General features: G+C 48.3%; 2 protein-coding genes across 4 annotated transcripts in view; one reads left to right on the top strand and one right to left on the bottom strand.

Annotated features, from left to right (window-relative positions):
• The window catches only part of BID (BH3 interacting domain death agonist), a 536,402-nt gene that overhangs the window by 314,168 nt on the left and 198,330 nt on the right, over window positions 1-23,904 (bottom strand). The gene's annotated exons all lie outside the window — the stretch shown is intronic.
• CECR2 (CECR2 histone acetyl-lysine reader) overlaps window positions 1-23,904 on the top strand; it is a 140,074-nt gene that overhangs the window by 107,771 nt on the left and 8,399 nt on the right. For all 3 annotated transcript variants that reach the window (XM_073320013.2, XM_073320023.2, XM_078849801.1), the window contains 4 exons: window positions 13,974-14,103; window positions 14,423-14,460; window positions 14,561-14,652; window positions 14,883-15,009. In XM_073320013.2, the coding sequence (XP_073176114.2) occupies window positions 13,974-14,103; window positions 14,423-14,460; window positions 14,561-14,652; window positions 14,883-15,009 (387 nt within the window). The remainder of the gene's footprint in view (window positions 1-13,973; window positions 14,104-14,422; window positions 14,461-14,560; window positions 14,653-14,882; window positions 15,010-23,904) is intronic.

Here is a 23,904-nt window from a genome sequence, read left to right as displayed (position 1 = left end):
CTACCACTGACTTCCTGTGTCACTTTGGCAAGTGACATAATTTCCAGTGCTTCAATTCCCCATTTGTAAACTGGGCATAATACTTCTCTACATCTCAGGTGTCGTGAGGATAAATCTGCAAATACATGGGAGATTGTCAGATACTGCTTTGATATCAGTCATATAGGTACATAAAGAGATAAATGGAATCACTGCATTATCTGATGGTGCTAGGCCTTGTCTACACAAAAATTTGCTCTGCGTTAGCTTAAATCTGTTTTTTAAAACAATTTAATTAAACTGGTGTAAATTTCTGTGTGGACTGTCTCATTTTGGTTTAAGAGTGGCTTATTTCAGTGTAGTTTAAAGCTGCTCCCAATAAACTTAAGCCAAATCAAAATAAGTTTGTCTTAAACCAAAATAAGTGTCCATGAAGTCTTATTGCACTGGTTTAACTAAATTGATTTAAAATCAAACCTTTAGTTAAATCAGTGCATACTTTTCATGTACACTGGGCCTTGGAAACATCAGTTATCCAGGTAATATTTTGGGTTTTCCACAGTTCACTTTATGACTAGACACGCTCTCAATGACAGTAAATCAGGTTTTTCTCTTGGAAAAGAGTTTCCATGACAGATCTGCAGTGAAGATGAAGTAGTTTGTTTTGTAAGACTGGATCTTCACATATACAGGTTTTCAGGATTACAAAGACTTTGAACTTTATGGATCCTCTTAACTGAATTCTGTAAGGGGTACTTCAATGACAGAAAAACAGAGAATGAAGGATTTGTACCATCTAATGAGAGTTCACTTGCTTTATAGTTTCAGGATGAGGGCATAGTTAGATTGTCTGTATCTTGTCAATCCGATATTTTGCTAGCCCCTTCTTCAGGGTATAACCCAGATGGTGAACCTCTGCTGGGCCCATCTACATTTTCCTGGATTTATGGTTTCAACCAGCTTTCTGGATTTCCACCAGAATAGCTGTTAGAGGTTTCAAGTGCTCCTCTCACATGGCACTGTGTATCATCTAGATATGTAGTTGGAAGATTATGAAGTACCTTAAGGGCACTGGCAACCTTTTGGAGTTTGATGAGTAGTGGCCCGTGTAGGCCAAAAGCATGCCAGTGAATTAAAACAGTCCAATTGTGATCTTAAAGATGAGAGATTCTTTATATTGCAGTGATAGGGTTAGTGGCAGGTGCCTTTAACTGAGCTCCAACATGGAAATATGGTAGCTTTCCCCTATATTCTCCATCATCTCATCATGCAAAGCATCATCAGATTTAGACAGCGTCCCACAGCCTACACAAAGTGAACACCCCCATTTTTCTTGGGCACTATAACTGCAAGGCTTGTCCATTTTCTATTAAATGGCTCAGTTACTCCTAGGTCATTCATTTTCCTCAACTCATCGTACGGGTATCCATTGCACCTTTGGTCTCAGTGACCCTAATCCTGTAACAAGTGATGTGTGATATTAAGGTAGTTCTTGCTGGATCAATTTAATGATCCAGCGAGAACTGGAACATATGTTGGGATTGCTCTATTCCAGGTTCAAAGATAAGCCAGGTGGATTCCTCCTTCTCATCTTTCTGACCAGGCCAACTTGGATCCAAGGCCTTTCCTTCCCCTTTGATCTTCTGGATCAGCCCACAAGATGTAAATTCCCCTTGTGATTCTTTCCACATATGCCACCTTTCCTGGTTTCCCATATACAGTAGGTCCTCTGGAAAAAACTTGTTTGTCTGTAGCCAAAGACCCAGTTACCACACATGATATTGGACAGTCTGCTACAAGTTGTGGTATTCTAAATCAGGATATACCAATTCTATGTTAGAGGGGATGTTTATCAGCCATACTTACTTTCATCAAAAATTTACTGGTCCTTAATTTCTATTCAGAACTCCAGAAACCCATGTAATGTCCATGTACACAGCACAATTCCAAGATGTTGCTTACATCCAGACCTTTAGTGGGGATCCATCTGTGGTGGACAAAGGTCTGTGCACTACTTGTATCGAGGAGGCCTCTTAACTTCCTCCTATTTAGGAATCACACACACATCTGGATGCCATCACCCAAATGGCTGGTATTAAGATTCCTCCTGGGAAAAGACACAGGTTCATGACATTTTTCACTGGAGAGTCCCCTGCTTTATGTCACACTTGGTCACAGTAAAAGTATACCATGTTTTTTTATATCCATTCTGCCCCTGTAGTATCCAGGTTTATTTTACACCAAGTCCCCTCTCTCCTTTTCCCTATTTTTGCACCTTGAGTGCTAGCCAGAGTCCTGTAAGGGTAAACTTGAAAACTCTTCACCATTCTTTGTTCTGACACACACCCAGGTCTGGAACAGCTCCTGAATGATAATGTCCAGTATCTCCTCAGTAGATTTCTTTGGATGTAGCAATCGTGTTGTAGAATTAATCAAGTTTTTCTCAGGGTGCTGCTTCTGATGAAATGGTGTCCAACTTGACCCTTCAGCAGTATTCAGAGACCTGACTCTTCTCTTAGAATAGCAGCTTTTTCTTAGGAGTAGTCACAGGGGTGTCCTCATGTGGTACAATAGACCTCAAAGTGCCTTCTCAGATAACAAGGGTACCAGGAAAGGAATCCACTGGCTCTGTGGCTGGTCACAAAATATGGCCAGCCACGCACAACAAAGAAAGCTCCAACATCTTCCCCCTTGAGATTCTGGGAAAGTTTAGGAGGCTTTTGCACCATCCCTGATGGACGTTCTCCCTCAAAAACATACCTTTGAAGACAGGAATGGTGCTCCTGGTGTTAGTGGGAGTAAGGTAGTTCAGAGACATTCATTCTCAGTTTTTTCTCTTCATCCCTTTTCACCTCCCTCACTAGTTGACAAACTGGAATGTAGCAATAGCTTTCCTTCAGGGTGTGGCACTTCTTGAGCCCTGCTCATCTTTTACTGCTTTAGTCTCCTGTCACTGTGGCCCTCTAAGGGTATGTCTACACTACGGAATAAGGTCGAATTTATAGAAGTCGGTTTTTTAGAAATCGGTTTTATATATTCGAGTGTGTGTGTCCCCACAGAAAATGCTCTAGTGCATTAAGTGCATTAACTCGGCGGAGTGCTTCCACAGTACCGAGGCTAGAGTCGACTTCCGGAGCATTGCACTGTGGATAGCTATCCCACAGTTCCCGCAGTCTCCGCTGCCCATTGGAGTTCTGGGTTGAGATCCCAGTGCCTGATGGGGCTAAAACATTGTCGTGGGTGGTTCTGGGTACATATCGTCAGGCCCCCTTTCCCTCCCTCCCTCCCTCCGTGAAAGCAAGGGCAGACAATCGTTTCGCGCCTTTTTTCCTGAGTTATCTGTGCAGACGCCATACCACGGCAAGCATGGAACCCGCTCAGGTAACCATCACCGTATGTCTCCTGGGTGCTGGCAGACGCGGTATGGCATTGCTACACAGTAGCAGCAACCCATTGCCTTGTGGCAGCAGACGGTGCAGTACGACTGGTAGCCGTCCTCATCGTGTCCGAGGTGCTCCTGGCCACGTCGTCTGGGAGCGCCTGGGCAGACATGGGCGCAGGGACTAAATTTGGAGTGACTTGACCAGGTCATTCTCTTTAGTCCTGCAGTCAGTCCTATTGAACCGTCTTATGGTGAGCAGGCAGGCGATACGGATTGCTAGCAGTCGTACTGTACCATCTTCTGCCGGGCAGGCAAGAGATGAGAATGGCATGCAGTCCTTCTGCACCGTCTGCTGCCAGCCAAAGATGTAAAAGATAGATGGAGTGGATCAAAACAAGAAATAGACCAAATTTGTTTTGTATTCATTTGCTTCCCCCCCACCCCCCGTCTAGGGGACTCATTCCTCTAGGTCACACTGCAGTCACTCACAGAGAAGGTGCAGCGAGGTAAATCTAGCCATGTATCAATCAGAGGCCAGGCTAACCTCCTTGTTCCAATAAGAACAATAACTTAGGTGCACCATTTCTTATTGGAACCCTCCGTGAAGTCCTGCCTGAAATACTCCTGGATGTAAAGCCACCCCCTTTGTTGATTTTAGCTCCCTGAAGCCAACCCTGTAAGCCGTGTCCTCAGTCGCCCCTCCCTGCGTCAGAGCAACGGCAAACAATCGTGTATCTGAGTTGAGAATGCTGTCCAGAGCAGTCACAATGGAGCACTCTGATGGGGCTAAAACATTGTTGTGGGTGGTTCTGGGTACATATTGTCAGGCCCCCATTCCCTCCCTCCCTCCGTGAAAGCAAGGGCAGACAATCGTTTCTCGCCTTTTTTCCTGAGTTACCTGTGCAGATGCCATACCACGGCAAGCATGGAGCCCGCTCAGGTAACCGTCACCCTATGTCTCCTGGGTGCTGACGCGGTACGGCATTGCTACACAGTAGCAGCAACCCATTGCCTTCTGGCAGCAGACGGTACTGTACGATTGGTAGCCATCCTCGTCATGTCCGAGGTGCTCCTGGCCACGTCGGCTGGGAGCGCCTGGGCAGACATGGGCACAGGGACTAAATTTGGAGTGACTTCACCAGGTCATTCTCTTTAGTCCTGCAGTCAGTCCTATTGAACTGTCTTATGGTGAGCAGGCAGGCGATACGGATTGCTAGCAGTCCTATTGCATCATCTTCTGCTGAGCAGCCATGAGATGTTGATTGCATGCAGTCCTTCTGCACCATCTGCTGCTAGCCAAAGATGTAAAAGATAGATGGAGTGGATCAAAACAAGAAATAGACCAGATTTGTTTTGTACTCATTTGCCTCCTCCCCTGTCTAGGGGACTCATTCCTCTAGGTCACACTGCAGTCACTCACAGAGAAGGGGCAGCAAGGTAAATCTAGCCATGTATCAATCAGAGGCCAGGCTAACCTCCTTGTTCCAATAAGAACAATAACTTAGGTGCACCATTTCTTATTGGAACCCTCCGTGAAGTCCTGCCTGAAATACTCCTGGATGTAAAGCCCTCCCCTTTGTTGATTTTAGCTCCCTGAAGCCAACCCTGTAAGCTGTGTCGTCAGTCGCCCCTCCCTCCGTCAGAGCAACGGCAGACAATCGTTCTGCGCCTTTTTTCTGTGCGGACGCCATACCAAGGCAAGCATGGAGGCCGCTCAGCTCACTTTGGCAATTAGGAGCACATTAAACACCACACGCATTATCCAGCAGTATATGCAGCACCAGAACCTGGCAAAGCGATACCGGGCGAGGAGGCAACATCAGCGCAGTCACGTGAGTGATCAGGACATGGACACAGATTTCTCTGAAAGCATGGGCCCTGCCAATGCATGCATCATGGTGCTAATGGGGCAGGTTCATGCTGTGGAACGCCAATTCTGGGCTCGGGAAACAAGCACAGACTGGTGGGACCGCATAGTGTTGCAGGTCTGGGATGATTCCCAGTAGCTGCGAAACTTTCGCATGTGTAAGGGCACTTTCATGGAACTTTGTGACTTGCTTTCCCCTGACCTGAGGCGCATGAATACCAAGATGAGAGCAGCCCTCACAGTTGAGAAGCGAGTGGCGATAGCCCTGTGGAAGCTTGCAACGCCAGACAGCTACCGGTCAGTTGGGAATCAATTTGGAGTGGGCAAATCTACTGTTGGGGCTGCTGTGATGCAAGTAGCCCACGCAATCAAAGATCTGCTGATATCAAGGGTAGTGACCCTGGGAAATGTGCAGATCATAGTGGATGGCTTTGCTGCAATGGGATTCCCTAACTGTGGTGGGGCCATAGACGGAACCCATATCCCTATCTTGGCACCGGAGCACCAAGCCGCCGAGTACATAAACCGCAAGGGGTACTTTTCGATAGTGCTGCAAGCTCTGGTGGATCACAAGGGACGTTTCACCAACATCAACGTGGGATGGCCGGGAAAGGTACATGACGCTCGCATCTTCAGGAACTCTGGTCTGTGTCAAAAGCTGTAGGAAGGGACTTTATTCCCAGACCAGAAAATAACTGTTGGGGATGTTGAAATGCCTATATGTATCCTTGGGGAGCCCAGCCTACCCCTTAATGCCATGGCTCATGAAGCCGTACACAGGCAGCCTGGACAGTAGTCAGGAGCTGTTCAACTACAGGCTGAGCAAGTGCAGAATGGTGGTAGAATGTGCATTTGGACGTTTAAAGGCGCGCTGGCGCAGTTTACTGACTCGCTTAGACCTCAGCGAAACCAATATTCCCACTGTTATTACTGCTTGCTGTGTGCTCCACAATATCTGTTAGAGTACGGGGGAGACGTTTATGGCGGGGTGGGAGGTTGAGGCAAATCGCCTGGCTGCTGGTTACGCACAGCCAGACACCAGGGCGGTTAGAAGAGCACAGGAGGGCGCGGTACGCATCAGAGAAGCTTTGAAAACCAGTTTCATGACTGGCCAGGCTACGGTGTGAAAGTTCTCTTTGTTTCTCCTTGATGAAACCCCCCACCCCTTGGTTCACTCTACTTCCCTGTAAGCTAACCACCCTCCCCTTGTCCCTTCAAGCACCGCTTGCAGAGGCAATAAAGTCATTGTTGCTTCACATTCATGCATTCTTTATTCATTCATCACACAAATAGGGGGATGACTACCAAGGTAGCCCAGGAGGGGTGGTGGAGGAGGGAAGGAAAATGCCACACAGCACTTTAAAAGTTTACAACTTTAAAATTTATTGAATGCCAGCCTTCTTTTTTTTGGGCAATCCTCTGTGGCGGAGTGGCTGGTTGGCCGGTGGCCCCCCGACCGCATTCTTGGGCGTCTGGGTGTGGAGGCTATGGAACTTGGGGAGGAGGGCGGTTGGTTACAGAGGGGCTGTAGTGGCAGTCTGTGCTCCAGCTGCCTTTGCTGCAGCTCAACCATACACTGGAGCATACTGGTTTGGTCCTCCAGCAGCCTCAGCATTGAATCCTGCCTCCTCTCATCACGCTGCCGCCACATTTGAGCTTCAGCCCTGTCTTCAGCCCACCACTTACTCTCTTTAGCCCACCACCTCTCCTCCTGGTCATTTTGTGCTTTCCTGCACTCTGACATTATTTGCCTCCACGCATTCGTCTGTGCTCTGTCAGTGTGGGAGGACAGCATGAGCTCGGAGAACATTTCATTGCGAGTGCGTTTTTTTTCTTTCTAAGCTTCACTAGCCTCTGGGAAGGAGAAGATCCTGTGATCATTGAAAGAAGAAAAGGAGTACTTGTGGCACCTTAGAGACTAACCAATTTATTTGAGCATGAGCTTTCGTGAGCTACAGCTCACTTCATCAGATGTTTACCGTGGAAACTGCAGTTTCCACGGTAAACATCTGATGAAGTGAGCTGTAGCTCACGAAAGCTCATGCTCAAATAAATTGGTTAGTCTCTAAGGTGCCACAAGTACTCCTTTTCTTTTTGCGAATACAGACTAACACGGCTGTTCCTCTGAAACCTGTGATCATTGAAACACATGCAGCTGGTGGAGAAAAAAAGGGACAGTGGTATTTAAAAAGGCACATTTTATAAAACAGTGGCTACACTCTTTCAGGGTAAACCTTGCTGTTAACATTACATACATAGCACATGTGCTTTCGTTACAAGGTCGCATTTTGCCTCCCCCCACCACGTGGCTACCCCCTCCACCTCCCCCCCTCCCTGTGGCTAACAGTGGGGAACATTTCTGTTTAGCCACAGGCAAACAGCCCAGCAGGAATGGGCTCCTCTGAGTGTCCCCTGAAGAAAAGCACTCTATTTCAACCAGGTGACCATGAATTATATCTCACTCTCCTGAGGATAACACAGAGAGATAAAGAACAGATGTTGTTTGAATGCCAGCAAACATACACTGCAATGCTTTGTTGTACAATGATTCCCGAGAACGTGTTACTGGCCTGGAGTGGTAAAGTGTCCTACCATGAAGGACGCAATAAGGCTGCCCTCCCCAGAAACCTTTTGCAAAGGCTTTGGGAGTACATCGAGGAGAGCCACGAATGCCAGGGCAAAGTAATCCTTTCATATGCTTGCTTTTAAACCATGTATAGTATTTTAAAAGGTACACTCACCGGAGGTCTCTTCTCCGCCTGCTGGGTCCAGGAGGCAGCCTTGGGTGGGTTCGGGGGGTACTGGCTCCAGGACCAGGGTGAGAAACAGTTCCTGGCTGTCAGGAAAACCGGTTTCTCTGCTTGCTTGCTGTGAGCTATCTACAACCTCATCATCATCATCATCTTCTTCATCCCCAAAACCTGCTTCCGTATTGCCTCCATCTCCATTGAAGGAGTCAAACAACACGGCTGGGGTAGTGGTGGCTGAACCCCCTAAAATGGCATGCAGCTCATCATAGAAGCGGCATGTTTGGGGCTCTGACCCGGAGCGGCTGTTCGCTTCTCTGGTTTTCTGGTAGGCTTGCCTCAGCTTCTTCAGTTTCACGTGGCACTGCTTCGGGTCCCTGTTATGGCCTCTGTCCTTCATGCCCTGGGAGATTTTGACAAAGGTTTTGGCATTTCGAAAACTGGGACAGAGTTCTGATAGCACGGATTCCTCTTTCCATACAGCGATCAGATCCTGTACCTCCCGTTCGGTCCATGCTGGAGCTCTTTTGCGATTCTGGGACTCCATCATGGTCACCTCTGCTGATGAGCTCTGCATGGTCACCTGCAGCTTGCCACGCTGGCCAAACAGGAAATGAGATTCAAAAGTTTGCGGTTCTTTTCCTGTCTACCTGGCCAGTGCATCTGAGTTGAGAGTGCTGTCCAGAGCGGTCACAATGGAACACTCTGGGATAGCTCCCGGAGGCCAATACCATCGAATTGTGTCCACAGTATCCCAAATTCGAGCCGGCAAGGCCGATTGAAGCGTTAATCTACTTGTCGGGGTGGAGTAAGGAAATTGATTTTAAGAGCCCTTTAAGTCGAAATAAAGGGCTTCATTGTGTGAACGGGTGCAGGTTTACATCGATTTAATGCTGCTAAATTCGACCTAAAGTCCTAGTGTAGACCAGGGCTAAGAATGATTGGAAAAGGGATGTGAAGGTTGCCATCTCACAGGTGACAGGCCTGAGGTGCAGAAGCTGTAGGAGGCAAATACACCAGAATCTCCTCCAGACCCCCTACCCTTCTTTGGATCTCCACCTTACGCTTCATACTGAATATGGATTGCTGCAGCTTCAGTGACCAAGGAGACAGAGAATCTTCTCAGTAAACAGTTCTGGAGACAAAATCTTGGTACAAAATAGGTGCTTGTGAATTTAAGTGCACTTAGTCCTGGTCTACACTATGAGTTTAGGTTGAATTTAGCAGCATTAGGTTGATTTAACCCTGCACCCGTCCACACAACCAAGCCTGTTTTGTCGACTTAAAGGGCTCTTAAAATCGATTTCTGTACTCCTCCCTGGCAAGGGGAGTAGCACTAAAATCGACCTCGCTGGGTCGAATTTGGGCTAGTGTGGACGCAATTTGACGGTATTGGCCACCGGGAGCTATCCCAGAGTGCTCCATTGTGGCCACTCTGGACAGCAGTCTCAACTCAGATGCACTGGCCAGGTAGACAGGAAAAGCCCTGGGAACTTTTGAATTTCATTTCCTGTTTGGCCAGCGTGGCAAGCTGATCAGCACAGTTGACCATGCAGAGCTCATCAGCAGAGGTGACTATGGAGTCCCAGAATCGCAAAAGAGCTCCAGCATGGACCAAATGGGAGGTACTAGATCTGATCACTGTATGGGAGAAGAATCCGTGCAGGCAGAACTCTGTTCCAAAAGATGAAATGCCAGTATATTTGCCAAAATCTCCAAGCATGATGGAGAGGCTACAACAGGGACGCACAGCAGTGCTGTGTGAAAATTAAGGAGCTGAGGCAAGCCTACCAAAAAACAAAGGATGCAAATGGTCACTCTGGGTCAAAGCCCCATACATGCTGCTTCTATGATGAGCTGCATGCAATTCTTGGGGGAGCCCCTACCACTTCCCCACCACTGTCCATGGCACCTGCAAGGAGGGAGTCTCACGCAACAGGGATAAGGATTTTGTGGATGAGGAAGATGAGGAGGAAGAGGAGGTTGAGGACAGCACACAGCAGGCAAGCGGAGAATCCCTTCTCCCCGACAGCCAGGAACTGTTCATCACCCTGGAGCCAATACCCTTCCAACCTTCCCAAGGCAGGCTCCTGGACCATAAAGCCAGAGAAGGCACCTCTGGTGAGTGAACCTTTGTAAATATAATACAGGGTTTAAAAGCAAGCGTGTTTAATGATTACTTTGCCCTGAAGACTTGGGATGCATTCATGGCCAGTATAGCTACTGGAAAAGTCTGTTAACGTTTTTTGGGATGGAGCGGAAATCCTCCAGGGACATCTCCATGAAGCTCTCCTGGTGGTACTCTGTGTGTTAGCCTCAGGGAGTGATATCATTCACGGTCACCTGGCTGAAATAAAGGAAATTTGTTTAAGGGGACATTCAGAGGTGCCCGTTCCTGCTGGGCTGTTTGCTTTTGGCTGAAAAGAAATCATCCCCGCTGTTAGCCACGCGGTGAGGGGAGGCCCATTCATGCTGAGCTGTTTGCTGACAGCTGTTTGTCAGCTGTTTGTCAGCTGTTTGGCTGACAGGGATCTTCCCTGATACTAGCCACGCGGTGGGGAGGAGGAAAGTGATCATCCCAGAGAATTGGGGGGGGGGGGGTTGAGCTGCACATTCACCCTAAAACCGCAGCCCCTCCTTTTAAATGGCCAACCCAATAGGCTTTTCTTGGTATGGGAAAGGAGGCTGCTGCTGTTTGAAACCGTTCCCACATGTTATGAAGGTTGAAGAAGTCGAAACCCTTTGCCTTACCATGGCTGCCTGCAAGCCAAATTCTGTTGCCCAGCTGAGCGTGTGTGATGTCTCACACCAAACCGGCAGGCACTCAATATAAGAGGCAAAATGCGACCTTGTGCCAAAAGCACATGTGCTATGTAATGTGAATCACTTGATTCAGTGTGAAATAGTCTTTTCTTTGTTCTCTAAAATGTATCTTTTTAAATATTACTCTCCCTGTTTTTTCCTCCCGCAGCTGAAAATGTTTCTACGCTCCCCCTATCATCTCCGTCCCAGAGGCTAGCACAGATTAGAAGGCGAAAAAAATGCACTCGTGATGAAATGTACTCAGAGCTCATGCAGTCCTCCTGCACTGAAAGAGCTCAGCAGAATGCTTGGAGGCAAACAGTGCCAGAGTCCAGGAAAGCATTAAATTAACGTGATGAGAGGAGGAAGGAGTGTGATGAGAGGAGGGAGGAGCACGATGAGAGCAGGCAGGATGCAGTGCTGAGGCTAATGGGGGAGCAAAGTGACGTGCTCAGGTATCTGGTGGAGCTGCAGAAAAGGCAGCAGGAGCACAGACCACCGCCCCTGTATAACTGCCTGCCCTCCTCCCCAAGTTCCATATCCTCCTCACTGAGACGCCCAAGAATGCAGGGCGGGAGACTACGGGCACCCAGCCACTCCACCCCAGAGGCTTTCCCAGGCAACAGAAGGCTGGCATTCAATAAGTTTTGAACTGTAGTGTGGCCTTGTCCTTCCTTCCTCCCCCACCTCACCTGGTGCCTCCCTCCTCCCCCACCCCTCCCAGGCTACCTTGGCAGTTATCCCCCTATTTGTGTGATGGATTAATAAAGAATGCATGATTTTGAAACAATAATGATTTTATTGCCTCTGAAAGCAGTGATCGAAGCGGGGAGGGTGGTTGGCTCACAAAGAAGTAGAGTCAACCAAGGGGGCGGGTTTTCATCAAGGAGAAACAAACAGAACTGTCACACCGTAGCCTGGCCAGTCATGAAACTGGTTTTCAAAGCTTCTCTGATGTGCAGGGCACCCAGCTGTGCTCTTCTAATCACCCTGGTGTCTGGCTGCATGTAATCAGCCGCCAGGCCATTTGCCTCAACCTCCCACTCCTCCATAAACGTCTCCCCCTTACTCTCACAGATATCGTGGAGCACACAGCAAGCAGCAATAACAATGGAAATATTGGTTTCGCTGAGGTCTAACCGAGTCAGTAAACTGCGCCAGCGAGCTTTTAAACGTCCAAATGCACATTCTTCCACCATTCTGCACTTGCTCAGCCTATAGTTGAACTGCTCCTTACTACTATCCAGGCTGCCTGTGTACAGCTTCATGAGCATTAAGGGGTAGGCTGGGTCCCCAAGGATATCTATAGGCATTTAAGCATCCCCGATGTTAATTTTCTGGTCTGGGAAGTAAGTCCCTTCCTGCAGCTGTTCAAACAGACCAGAGTTCCTGAAGGTGCAAACATCATGCACCTTTCCCAGCCATCCCATGTTGATGTTGGTGAAATGTCCTTTGTGATCCACCAGTGCTTGAAGCACCATTGAAAAGTATCCCTTGCGGTTTACGTACTGGCTGCCAAGGTGGTTCGGTCCCAAGATAAGGATATGCGTTCCGTCTATCACCCCACCACAGTTAGGGAACCCCATTGCAGCAAAGCCATCCATTATGACCTGCACATTTCCCAGAGTCACTACCCTTGATAACAGCAGCTCAGTGATTGCGTTGGCTACTTGGATCACAGCAGCCCCCACAGTAGATTTACTCATTCCAAATTGATTTTCGACTGACCAGTAGCTGTCTGGCATTGCAAGCTTCCAGAGGGCTATCGCCACTCACTTCTCAACTGTGAGGGCTGCTCTCATCTTGGTATTCTTGTGCTTCAGGGCAGCGGAAAGCAAGTCACAAATTTCCATGAAAGTGCCCTTACGCATGCAAAAGTTTCGCAGCCACTGGGAATCATCCCAAACCTGCAACACTATGCGGTCCCACCAGACTGTGATTGTTTCCCGGGCCCAGAATTGGCATTCCACGGCATGAACCTGCCCCATTACCACCATGCTGTCCAAATTGCCAGGGCTCGTGCTTTGAGAGGGGTCTGTGTCCATGTCCTCATCACTATCGTGATTGCGCTGTTGTCGCCTCCTCGCATGCTTTTGCAGGTTCTGCACATACTGCAGGATAATGTGCGAGGTGTTTGGAATGCTCACAACAGCAGCAGTGATCTGAGACGGCTCCAGGCTTGCCGTGGTATGACGTCAGCAGGAGAGCAGAGTTGCCACGGAAGTGGTGGATGACCACGAGAATAGATATTTATAGAGAACAACGAGAGGACCTATGAGGTGGATTCATGGCACCAGGAGAGCAGAGTTGCAGGGGAAGCGGTGGATGACGACTACAGTTAGCAGTCCTACTGCACCGTCTGTTGACAGCAATATGCCGTCTGCACGGAAAAAAGGCGCAAAACGATTGTCTGCCGTTGCTTTTATGGAGGGAGGGGCGACTGACGACATGTACCCAAAACCACCCGCGACAACGTTTTTGCCCCATCAGGCATTGGGAGCTCAACCCAGAATTCCAATGGGCAGCGGAGACTGCGGGAACTGTGAGATAGCTACCCACAGTGCAATGCTCTGAAAGTCGACGCTAGCCACGGTAGTGAAGACACACCTTACCAACTTAATGCTCTTAGTGTGGACATACGCGATTGACTGTATAAAATCGATTTCTAAAAATTGACTTCTATAAGATGGACCTAATTTCGTAGTGTAGACATACCCTTAGTTTTCTTTTTCTTATACTAGTTCTAAGCTCACACAAATCCAGTAAACTTCCCCATCTGAAATAGAACAGCTGTTAACCAATGCCTGGCTGCAGACCAGAGGTGGTCTGAAAGTAGCTCCTGCCATCCCTGCCACTGACCTCTTCAACCTCAGCAACACAGCTGGGCCAGACTGGTCAGTTAAGTGGGAATTTGTCTGGAAATAGGCTAGCAGCAGCTTTGCAACAGTGACACTGCAAAATAGGTTGTTGTTTAGATGAAGAGGAGAGGAGGAACGGCAGGTGTGGTGCTCCTGTATTCTCTGTTTCCTTGCTGCTGCCCTTTCTGGAGGCATGACAGCGTTTACTGAGTAAAGCCCTTGGCCATCGGACACAGCAACCTCCTGAAACTGGCTGCTGAACGGCTTCCTCAGTTTTCTGGCGTGATGTTACTGATGAGGGGTAAGAGGGCTAAATGGCTTTCTTTCTCCCACTGCAGAACGAGCGAGGAGGAGGAAGCTCCGGGAGGAACGGGCTTGGCTTCTGGCCCAGGGGAAGGAGCTTCCCCCAGAACTTTCCCACTTGGATCCCAGTTCTCCTGCCAGGGAGGAAAGGAAGACCAAGGATCTGTGAGTACATTACAGTGTGTGCAGCATGCCTGTCCATTTTTATGCTTTCAGGGTAGGGGGTAGGAGGAATGTGGCCAGCCATAAAGTAAATGGGGTGGTTGGTAATAAGGATGGAGAGGCGGCGGTTGAGGTGGGAGGAATGTTTGAGGGGAGTAGAGTGTGGTACAGGCAAGAGGGTGTCTGTTTGAATGTGTGTTCATAGTGTGGATGCATGTACAGGTTCTTCTGCAGAACCATACTGTTGGCAGCACCAGATATGGGATGGAGAAATGATGAAAATAAGAGTGTGTGTATTCATTATTGCACTTCCCATTTGCAGCTTTGAACTGGATGATGAGTTCACCGCCATGTACAAAGGTCAGTCTCCTACCCTCACCTTTCACTTTGCAGGAGTTAAAAATAAGTAAATGTCTGCCTGGTTGTCCGTAACAGTTTGTCTTCCTTTTGTTGCGGTCAGTTCTAGATGTGGTAAAGGCTCACAAGGACTCTTGGCCCTTCTTAGAACCAGTTGATGAATCATATGCTCCAAACTACTACCAGATCATTAAGGTAGGCAACGTGGTCCAACCTGCTCCGTTGGTCTTGCATGTGACTCTTTGGATTGGTAGAAAGCTAGGTCTTTAGTCAGTTCTTTGTAGTTCTTTGGCCATGTGTTATGCAGGAGGTCAGACTAGATGATCATAACTGTCCCTTCTGGCCTCTTTAGGACGCTAGTAACATCGCCTTCTGGACCTCTCTCATGCACATTGTAATTGAAGGGAGATCTTGATGTGTTTCAGGCTCCCATGGACATCTCTAGCATGGAGAAGAAGCTGAATGGAGGTCAGTACTGCACCAAGGAGGAGTTTGTGGGTGACATGAAGACCATGTTCAGGAACTGCCTAAAATACAATGGTGAAGGCAGCGGTAAGAGCCACGAGAAAACTTGTTCCATCTATTGATAGCTCTTGGTGGTCAAAAAGCCCTAGCCTCTACCTAGTCATCCATAGCTAGCTCGTACTGGACACCAGAACTCTTTCTGGATACTTTCTGGAGGGTGGAGGTGACAGCAGGAGTTCATGGATAGTAAAGCCCCGATTCAGCAAGGTTCGTGAATATGTGTGTAATGGTAAGCACATGACCAGTCACATTGACTTCAGTTGGGGCTACTCACACGCATAAAGTTATGCATGTACTTAAATACCTTGCTAAATTGGGACCTATTAACTGTACCAAAGGATCTAGTCTAGTTGGGCAGAGAGTACAGTAGGTGTGAAGAAAAAAGACCCTTCAGGAGTTTGCTCTCTTGTATATGTGTTTTCTCTGTGTTATGGGGATGGTGTCTGAATTACAGGGATTGTGTGGAGGGCAGGAGTATGCTTAGCCCTCAGTGTCTTTAAAGTAAAACTAAGGGAGGAACACAGAGTGTGTACAGCCTTTTGGAGGGGAATGGTGTTAGGTTTTCCTTTGGCTCTTTGACCAGCAGCACAAGTCAACTGGTGGGAGGCCCTGCTGACCATCAGGACTCCCCATTGCTATGGCAATTAAAATCAGGTGCCTCACTGAGGTGAAACATGCAGGTTTCGAGTATGGGAATATTGCAGGCTCTGTGTCGCCAGCACCTGCCAGTGTCATCCAGCACAACAGTGGAGAGTAAGGAGTTTAGATCCCTCAAGCATCGTCCCCTAGTGAAAGTGAATTCCAACACCACAGAGGAACGAGATCTCTCTGCTCTTCTTCGAGCGCTTGCTCATGTCGATTCCATTCTAGGTATGCATGCGCCCACGTGCACAGTCATTAGAGATTTTTTCCTTAGCGGTATCCATAGGGTCGGCTGTGGTGCCCCCTTGAGTGCCGCACTCATGTGTCGGTAATCAGGCACTGCTGGCCCTTACACCCTCTCAGTTCCTTCTTGCCGCCCGTGGTGGTTGGTTGGAGCACCTTTCCTTGCATAGCAAGGGCTAGCAGTTTTGTCTCTTCTGACTTTGAGCCTTAGGGCCTTGTAAATAGTTGTTGACAGTGTTAAGTAGTTAAGTGTAGTTAGAAGTTAGAGTCCCAGAGGGGACTTTGCCCAGGCGAGGCATGCCCTGGTCTCCAGGGTTTAAGTCCTGCATGGACTATAATAAGCCTATGCCTGTAAATGACCCCCACAGCAGCTGCCTCAAGTGCTTGGGGGAATCACACGTGAAGGACAAGTATATTTGTAAAAATTTTCGACCCAGGACTCAGAAAGAGCAGGATATTCGTTTGCGGCTCTCCTCATGTAGGCTGCCCTCCGTCCAGCTTCTGAGTCATCCCGCCACAACTTGACTCCAACTACCTCGGCCTTGGTGCACAGCGCACCCCCAGCACCGGGCTGTACCAGGCACCGCTCCCCAGCGCTGGTGCCCAGAAAGAAAACTAAGAAGCACAGCTCCCCCGTACCGGGCAAGAACAGCCATGGGGCATCAGGCAAAATACCCAGTTCAGGCTGCCCGGCCACTCCGGAGCCACGTAGACTCAAACTTGTGGCGACATCAATGCCCTCCCAAGTTCCCCCGGCGCCGAGAGAGCAGAGGCCTCTGCCCACGCCGCTGGCACTGCACATGCCACAGGAGGCGGCAAAGGCTCCATATGAGGGCAAGCCAGCCGCTAAGACCCCCCCAGGGGGCAGTGGAACACCACCAATCCCCCCGAGCCAAAGCAGCGCACTCTGTCTCCATGTCGCAGACCTTCGGCATCGCTGCCCAGATCCTCTGGGGCTCGCCCTCGATGACCAGCACCGCATTCGCAGTCCCTGCCATCTCAACGTGAATCATCTAGGGCGAGGCAGCCATCTCTGTACACCTGGCACCGTTCGCCCTCCCACCGGTCGTCCTCTCAGCGCAGATCTCCATCGCCTGCCACGTGGGAGCACTCCCCATCGTGATACTGGTCCCCTTGACACCGGTGCCGATCTTCCTCCAAACACTGGTTTCCGGCAGCAACAGTTATCAGGCAGACACAGGCATTGGCAGCCTCGCTGTGGTCACCAGAAGAGGATTTCTTTGGCACAGAAGGGCAGTTTAGCCCCTCACCAAGAATCCACCTGTGCAATTGGGCACCTGAGGCCGCATCAACGTCTACGGTGCTGCCTTGGCAGCACAGCCAGTGGCCAGCACAGTGGCCTTATTGGTGTGCATGGGGCATGCCAGTGATGATGATGTCCCCTTCACATCGCTCATCTGCTGTCACCTTGGAGCAACAGTTGACAGCACCGGGCTCAGTGCATGAAGCACACTCGGCGCTCGGGGTAGAGGAGACACCACCCACCCCAAAACCCCCTTCCCCCGTGGGGGATGATGCCCCGGAGCCTCCCCTGGCGGTACACTCATCATCCTCATCCCTGGACAAGGCAGTCACGGGACCTTCGGGCCAGCCTGCCGGACAATTTTAAAGAACACCAGACCCTGCTTCGACGGGTGACTTGAGAACTTGGGCCTAGAGGTGGAGGAGATGACCAAGCAGGTTGACAACAAGTTCAATGTGCATGGCAGGGTCCTCAAAACTGCCAAGACCCTGTGGCAAACCCCGTCGTCTATCCCTCTTACCTCCAAAAGTGCCAAAAAGAAGTACTTTGCCCCTGCCAAAGCGTTCATGTACCTTTATGCCCACCCACCTCTCGGCTCGCCGGTCATCTCTGTGGCTAATGAGAAGGACAAGCAGGGGCACATCAGATCAACTCCCAGAAGTAAAGAGTCCAAAAGGCTGGACCTTTTCAGGAGAAAAATGTTTTCGAAAGCCATCCTGCAATTCTGGGTGACGAACCACCAGGCCCTCTTGGGCAGGTACAATTTTAACTTCTGGGACTCTCTCTGTAAGTTCAAGGAGTCCCTCCCACAGGGTTTGGCCCAGGAATTCAGCACCCTGGTAGAGGAGGGCACTGAGGTGGGTAGGTGCTCCCTCCAAATGACATGGGACACAGTGGACTCAGCAGCTAAGGCGGTCACATCAGCGATGGTCATGAGGCGCAGCTCCTGGCTTCAGAACACTGGCTTCTCCCAAGAGATACAGACCTCGATCCAGGACTTCCATTTGATGGGAATGGTCTCTTTGCAGAGCAAATGGACGCTAGGCTGCATGGGTTAAAGGACACTCGGACCACCCTTCGCTCATTGGGTATGCATACGCCACAATCTGCAAGGAAGCAGTTCTGGCCACCCCTGCTGCCAAAGCCTTGGCAGCCTTGTTAGGGGTTTGCAAGGCAAAGGGATAGAGACACAAGTTTTAGTCTTAGCCGCCCTTCCAACTCCCACTCATCCATGCAGCTCGGCCTGGCTAAGCATCCAGGAGGCCAGAAGTGCTCATTTTGAAGGCGCACTTGAGCGATACCCTAGTCAACTCTCTGGATCCACCTTCTCCTTTCCTCAGCTGTTTTCTTCCATACCGTTCAGTCTGGTCACAGTCACCTTGGACCACTGGGTGCTGGACATAGTATCTCAGAGCTATGCCCTGCAATTTTCAGATGCCCCTCCCTCCCAGCCCCTTTCTTCCCCATCCCTCTTCAGGGACCCTTCTCGTGAGCAACTCCTCGTTCAAGAGGTCGAGAACCTCCTGCACCTGGGGGCAGTGGAGGAGGTCCTTCAGGACATGAAAGGAAAGGGGTTCTATTCCTGTTAATTCCTAAACCTGAAAGCAAAAGGGGGGCACAGACCCATTCTGGACCTGCGTCGCCTCAACAAGTCTCTCAGAAAGTTGAAGTTTCGCATGGTCTCCCTGGCCTAGATCATCCCCTCCCTGGATCCAGGAGTCTGGTACACTGTCATCAACTTGAAGGATGCTTATTTCCATATTCCAAGGTGTGACAAAATGGCCAATGTTGGTATGGTGGGTCCCGTGCTTTTCTTGGAGGCGGGGGGGCTAGGACACTACTCCTTGCCCCTGTTCTTGGGGTGCCGAGGGCCCCAGTAGTGGCCCGGGAAGGTGGTAGAGGAGGGAAGCGGGGAAAAGGGTCTGGGTTTGCTCCTCACTCTGAGCCCCAGCCCCTCTCAACCCCTGTGGGTTTCTTACCCTCTTCCCCCTTGGGTAGGGTTATCCTCAGTCCTTGATGCTGGGGGAGGGAGTCTCCCTCCCCTGCTGGGGCAGAGTCTCCTTTCCTCCAGTTCTCTGGTCTTGAAATTCTCAGCAACACACCTGCAGACTCCGGTCCTCTCTCCTTCCTCGCTCCACACTGTCTGCCTGAAGCAGAGGGGTTTTATTAGGTTCCTGACAGGGCCTTAATTGGCTACAGGTGCTCCAATTAACCTGTAGTAACCTTCCCTAGTCTACAGGGAACCATGCTTTAGTTAGCCTAGGGCTTTTATATCTCCCCTCTTCCACTGCTCCCCGGCCCTGCTCTATCACAAAGGTCGCAGGTGTTTCCTCCATTTCATAGTGGGCAAAGGCCATTTTACATTCACGGCGCTGCCCTTTTGCCTCTCGTCGACTCCGAGGGTGTTCACAAAATGTACGGCACCAGCAGCGGTTTACCTGAGACGTTGAGGGGTCCAGGTCTCCCCGTATCTCAACAACTGGGCAGGTCCTGGAAAAAGTACAAAGGAGCCTCGATCTGGGGGGTTCCACCTGCCATGACTTGGGCCTGTTGATAAACGAGAAAAAATCCACCTTACCCCAGATGAACCAGCGTGCTCGGCCCATGTTCAGCAGGTCTTGCTGGGTAGCAGGAAACCCTCCACCAGAGCGACTTACCTGGACAAATGGAAAAGGTTCACGTGCTGGGTCTCAGAACGGCATATCCGGGCCGAGTGGGCCTCACTGCAGGAGATCCTGGATTACTTGCTGCACCTCAGATTCCGAGGTTTGTCTCTGTCATCAGTCAAGGTCCACCTGGGCACTATCTCGGCTTTCCACTGTCCATTCGATCTTTGCTCATGGGGCCTCCCTTCAAGCGTCTGGCTTCCTGCTCTCTCCTGCTTCTTTCATGGAAGATTGTGTTCCTGGTTGCTATAACGTCAGCCTGCAGGGTGTCTGAAATCAGGGCACTTATTTCAGAACCTCTCTATGTGGTCTTCTATAAGGACAAGGTCCAGCTGCAGCTGCACTCAGCATTTATGCCTAAGGTCATCTCCCAGTTTCATACTGGCCAGGACATATACTTATCCGTCGTCTTTCCAAAGCCTCATACGTCAGATGCGGAGCGCAGGCTACACACCCTGGACGTCAGGAGGGCGCTGTCCTTCTACATAGATAGAACAAAGCCATTCTGTAAGTCAATGCAGTTGTTTGTTGCGGAGGCAGGCAGAATGAAAGGTCGCCCAATGTCTGCTCAGAGGATTTCATCCTAGATCATGGCCTGCATCCACTATTGCTATGAGCTGGCGAAGGTGCCTCTGTCTGCAATCATGATGGCATGCTTGACTAGGGCACAAGCATCGTCAGCAGCCTTCCTGGCACAAGCACCAATCCAAGAGATCTGTAGAGCTGCTACCTGGTAGTCTATCCACACGTTCGCATCTCATTGTACTGTAGGCCTGAGACCTAATTAACCTGCTCCCCGCCCCATATTAAACAAGCCTTGGGTGAAACTTAAGGAATTTATTATTAAAATTTTTAAAAAAAATGTTTTGCTGCTAATAAAGCACCCCCACCTCAGAAATGTCCCTAACAAAAGTTATAACCACCAAGGTTGTAAAAATGCTAAAAAAAAATTTTAAAATCTCAACAAATGGTAAAATAAAGCTCTAATCAGTGTTTTATGCTGACCATCTGCACAAATAAAAAGGGTCAAAATAAAGTTTGCAATTTGGGCATAAAAAATAAAATGTAAAAAACTTGGGCAAAAAAAAAGGAGACATAGGTGCCAGTGACTAATTGGTTAATTTTTTTATTATTTAGGCATATGAAATAATGTAATAGGTTTAATAAATTTAAAAAAGAAATTTTTTACCTAGTTTTACCTATATAATATAAATGAAAAACAATGCTCTTTGGGAATCATTTCTGGACTGCAGTTCAACATTAAGCTGCTGGAACTCTGACCCCTTGGCACAACCGTGATGTGCAGAGGCATTGCTGGGAACCCTCAAATAAATAAATCCTGACTGGCCATCGGGCGAAATTTGTCTGTTTATTGGAAGTGATGAGCATAAGAGATTTGGTTGGTACATGTATTCTGTGTGTGTTGCTAATAAATAGATGTTTAAAGCACAATTGTGTAAGGCTCTTTCACTGGGAAAAGGTTCCGCAGACCTGTAGAGCCCTAAGCTCCAAGGAAAAGGACAGGTACTTAAATTGACCAGGTTTCTTCCTAAGTCCCATGGGTAACAATAGGTGCCTTACTATACCCTGAGCCCCAAGGGAAAGGGTGCTAAATTGTTTGGGTCATACCTTACACCCTCAGTAGGGTATTGGCGGGTTGTCCTAAATTGACCAGGCATGCCTTAAGCCCTCGGTAGGGTATAGACAGGGTGCTCTAGTTTTCCACAGGTAACATATTGGTGGAGAATGCGGGCAACCTAGGTCATTTGGATTGAGCCTTATATAGCAGTTGGACAGAATATTTGTGCCCTTCTGGCAATAAGACTTCAGCCTGTTGACAGAATGAACACTCCAGGGAATAGGGAGAGTGGGAAGTTTATGTTGAAAAGCCAGGAAACTGGCGGAGGAACTAACACTCCTTTCAAAGTGACTAGCAGACCAAGGTCTGTGCCCATGGGAAGATGATTCTTTTCAAGGGGAAAAATGCACTGGAACATGTTTGTAAAAGGTTTGAAGCATACTGCAATAATATGAAGTCTACAATGAATAAATGGGCTGTAAAGACTGTGGCTGGGTGGGCATTATGGAAAGTGTCTTATAATCTTTCAAGGTTATTAATATCTCAGGAGAGCCAGTTAGAAGACTGTGAATTGGAATTGGGTATGGTAAAGGATACCTTAAATCAGCATAAAGCCTCTGTAAGTAAGGAAATAGAGATATTATGCTTGAAATTGAGGGACACTCAGGTAGTTGTCAGAACAATCCTGCAGGAAAAACGGGATCGGGCCCAAGCAAGCGGCAATCATTCCGCCTGCATGCAACTGATTAAGAGTTGAAATATAAACTGGGAGCCCAGAGGGGCATTGCGGCAGCAGTAAGGGGAGGAATAGGTGCAGATACCAGGAGTACTTCAGATCCCTGAGATGATACTTACCTAGGGAAGGATATTTGGACTGATCCTGAGGGGACAGATCCCGGATGGTCTTACCCCTCAGCCCCATGCCTTTCCCAAAGGTCCATGTGCCCCCTTGAGAAGGGAATGGCAGTAATCATGGATGGTAGCAGAATTTACGGACCACCTTAAGAGACAAGAGCTATGAATCAATCCCAGGGGAGTAAATTAAAAGAAAATTTTTTTTCTTCAAGGTGAAAAACAGAGTGAGCGGGTTAACATCTAGAGTTAATACACTACTCCCTGGAGTTGCCCAGGAACAATTAATTGCAGCAAAAAAGGGGAATCCTGCCATCCATTTGGCATGCAAAAAAAGGGAACGGGCACTGGGGAAACAAATTTGGGGTTTGCAAGAGCAAACTAAGGCAGCTGTGTTGCAGGGACGGTACTTGGTGGCTAAGTAATTACAGGCAAAATCCACCATCTTAAATAAATGCAAAACGCATAAGAATCAGCATAACTGATAAACACAGCACATTATAATTGAATAATTGAAATCCAATTGGCTTTGCTTTTAAGCATGGTAATATTGGTGGTATAGGTAAAAAAAAACATCAAAAAAATACATACAACCAATATGCGAAATCAATCATTGCTGACCATACCCAGAAAGCATACCCTAGTAATGTAACATGGGTATCCCATGGTAATGATGACTGCTCTGGTGAAAGAGTCATCAAGGAGGGGAATTTTAGGCCTGAGACCTAATCAATCCCTGGACCCCCATCCCATATTAAACCAGTCTTGTGTAAAACTCAGGGAGTTCACCACTAAAATTGAAAAAAAGGAATGTTCTACTGCTAAGAAAGCACCCCCACCTCAGGAATGTCCCGAACAAAAGTTATAACCACCAAGGTTATAAAAATGGTAAAAAAAATTTAAAAATATTAAAAAACCCCTCAACAAATGGTAAAATAAGCTCTAACCAGCATTTGATGCTGACCATCTGCACAAACAAAAAGGTCACAATTAAGTTACAATTTGGGCATAAAAAATAAAGTGTAAAAAACTTAAGCAAAAAAACAACAACACATAAGTGCCAGTCCGTAATTGATTACAATTTTTATTATTTAAAAATATAAAATATAATAAATTTAATCCATTTTTTTAAAAAGCTAGTTTCACCTATAGAATATAAATAAAAAACAATGCTTTTTGAAAACCTTTTCTGGACTGCAGTTGAACATCAAGCTGCTAAAACTCTAACCCCTCTGCACGACCATAATGTGCAGAGGCATCGCCAAAAACCCCCAAAGTAAATAAATCCTGACTAACCATTGGGTAAAATTTGTCTGTTTATTAAAAATGGCAAACATAAACATGTGCTTAATGAATGTATTCCATGTGTATGGCTAATAAATAAATGTTTAAAGCACAATTGTGTAAGGCTCTTTCACTGGGAAAAGGTTCTGCAGACCCATAGAGCCCAAAAAGGGCAGGTACTTAAATTGACCAGGTTTCTTCCTAAGTCCCATGGATAAAAATAGATGCCTTACACCATAACAACCCCCCCCCCATGGGGGTACCTAAATTAATTGGGTCATGCCTTAAGCCTTCGGTAGGGTATATGCGGGATGTCCTAAATTAACCAGGTCACACCTTAAGCCCTTGGTAGGGTATAGGAGGGGTGCCCTAAATTTTCGCAGGTAACAGTG

This window comes from Lepidochelys kempii, chromosome 1 (genome assembly GCF_965140285.1).
Source record: "Lepidochelys kempii isolate rLepKem1 chromosome 1, rLepKem1.hap1, whole genome shotgun sequence".
Classification (NCBI taxonomy): Eukaryota; Metazoa; Chordata; order Testudines; family Cheloniidae; genus Lepidochelys; species Lepidochelys kempii.
Note: the sequence above shows the minus strand (reverse complement) of the source record. Positions and strands in the feature narration are given on the sequence as shown.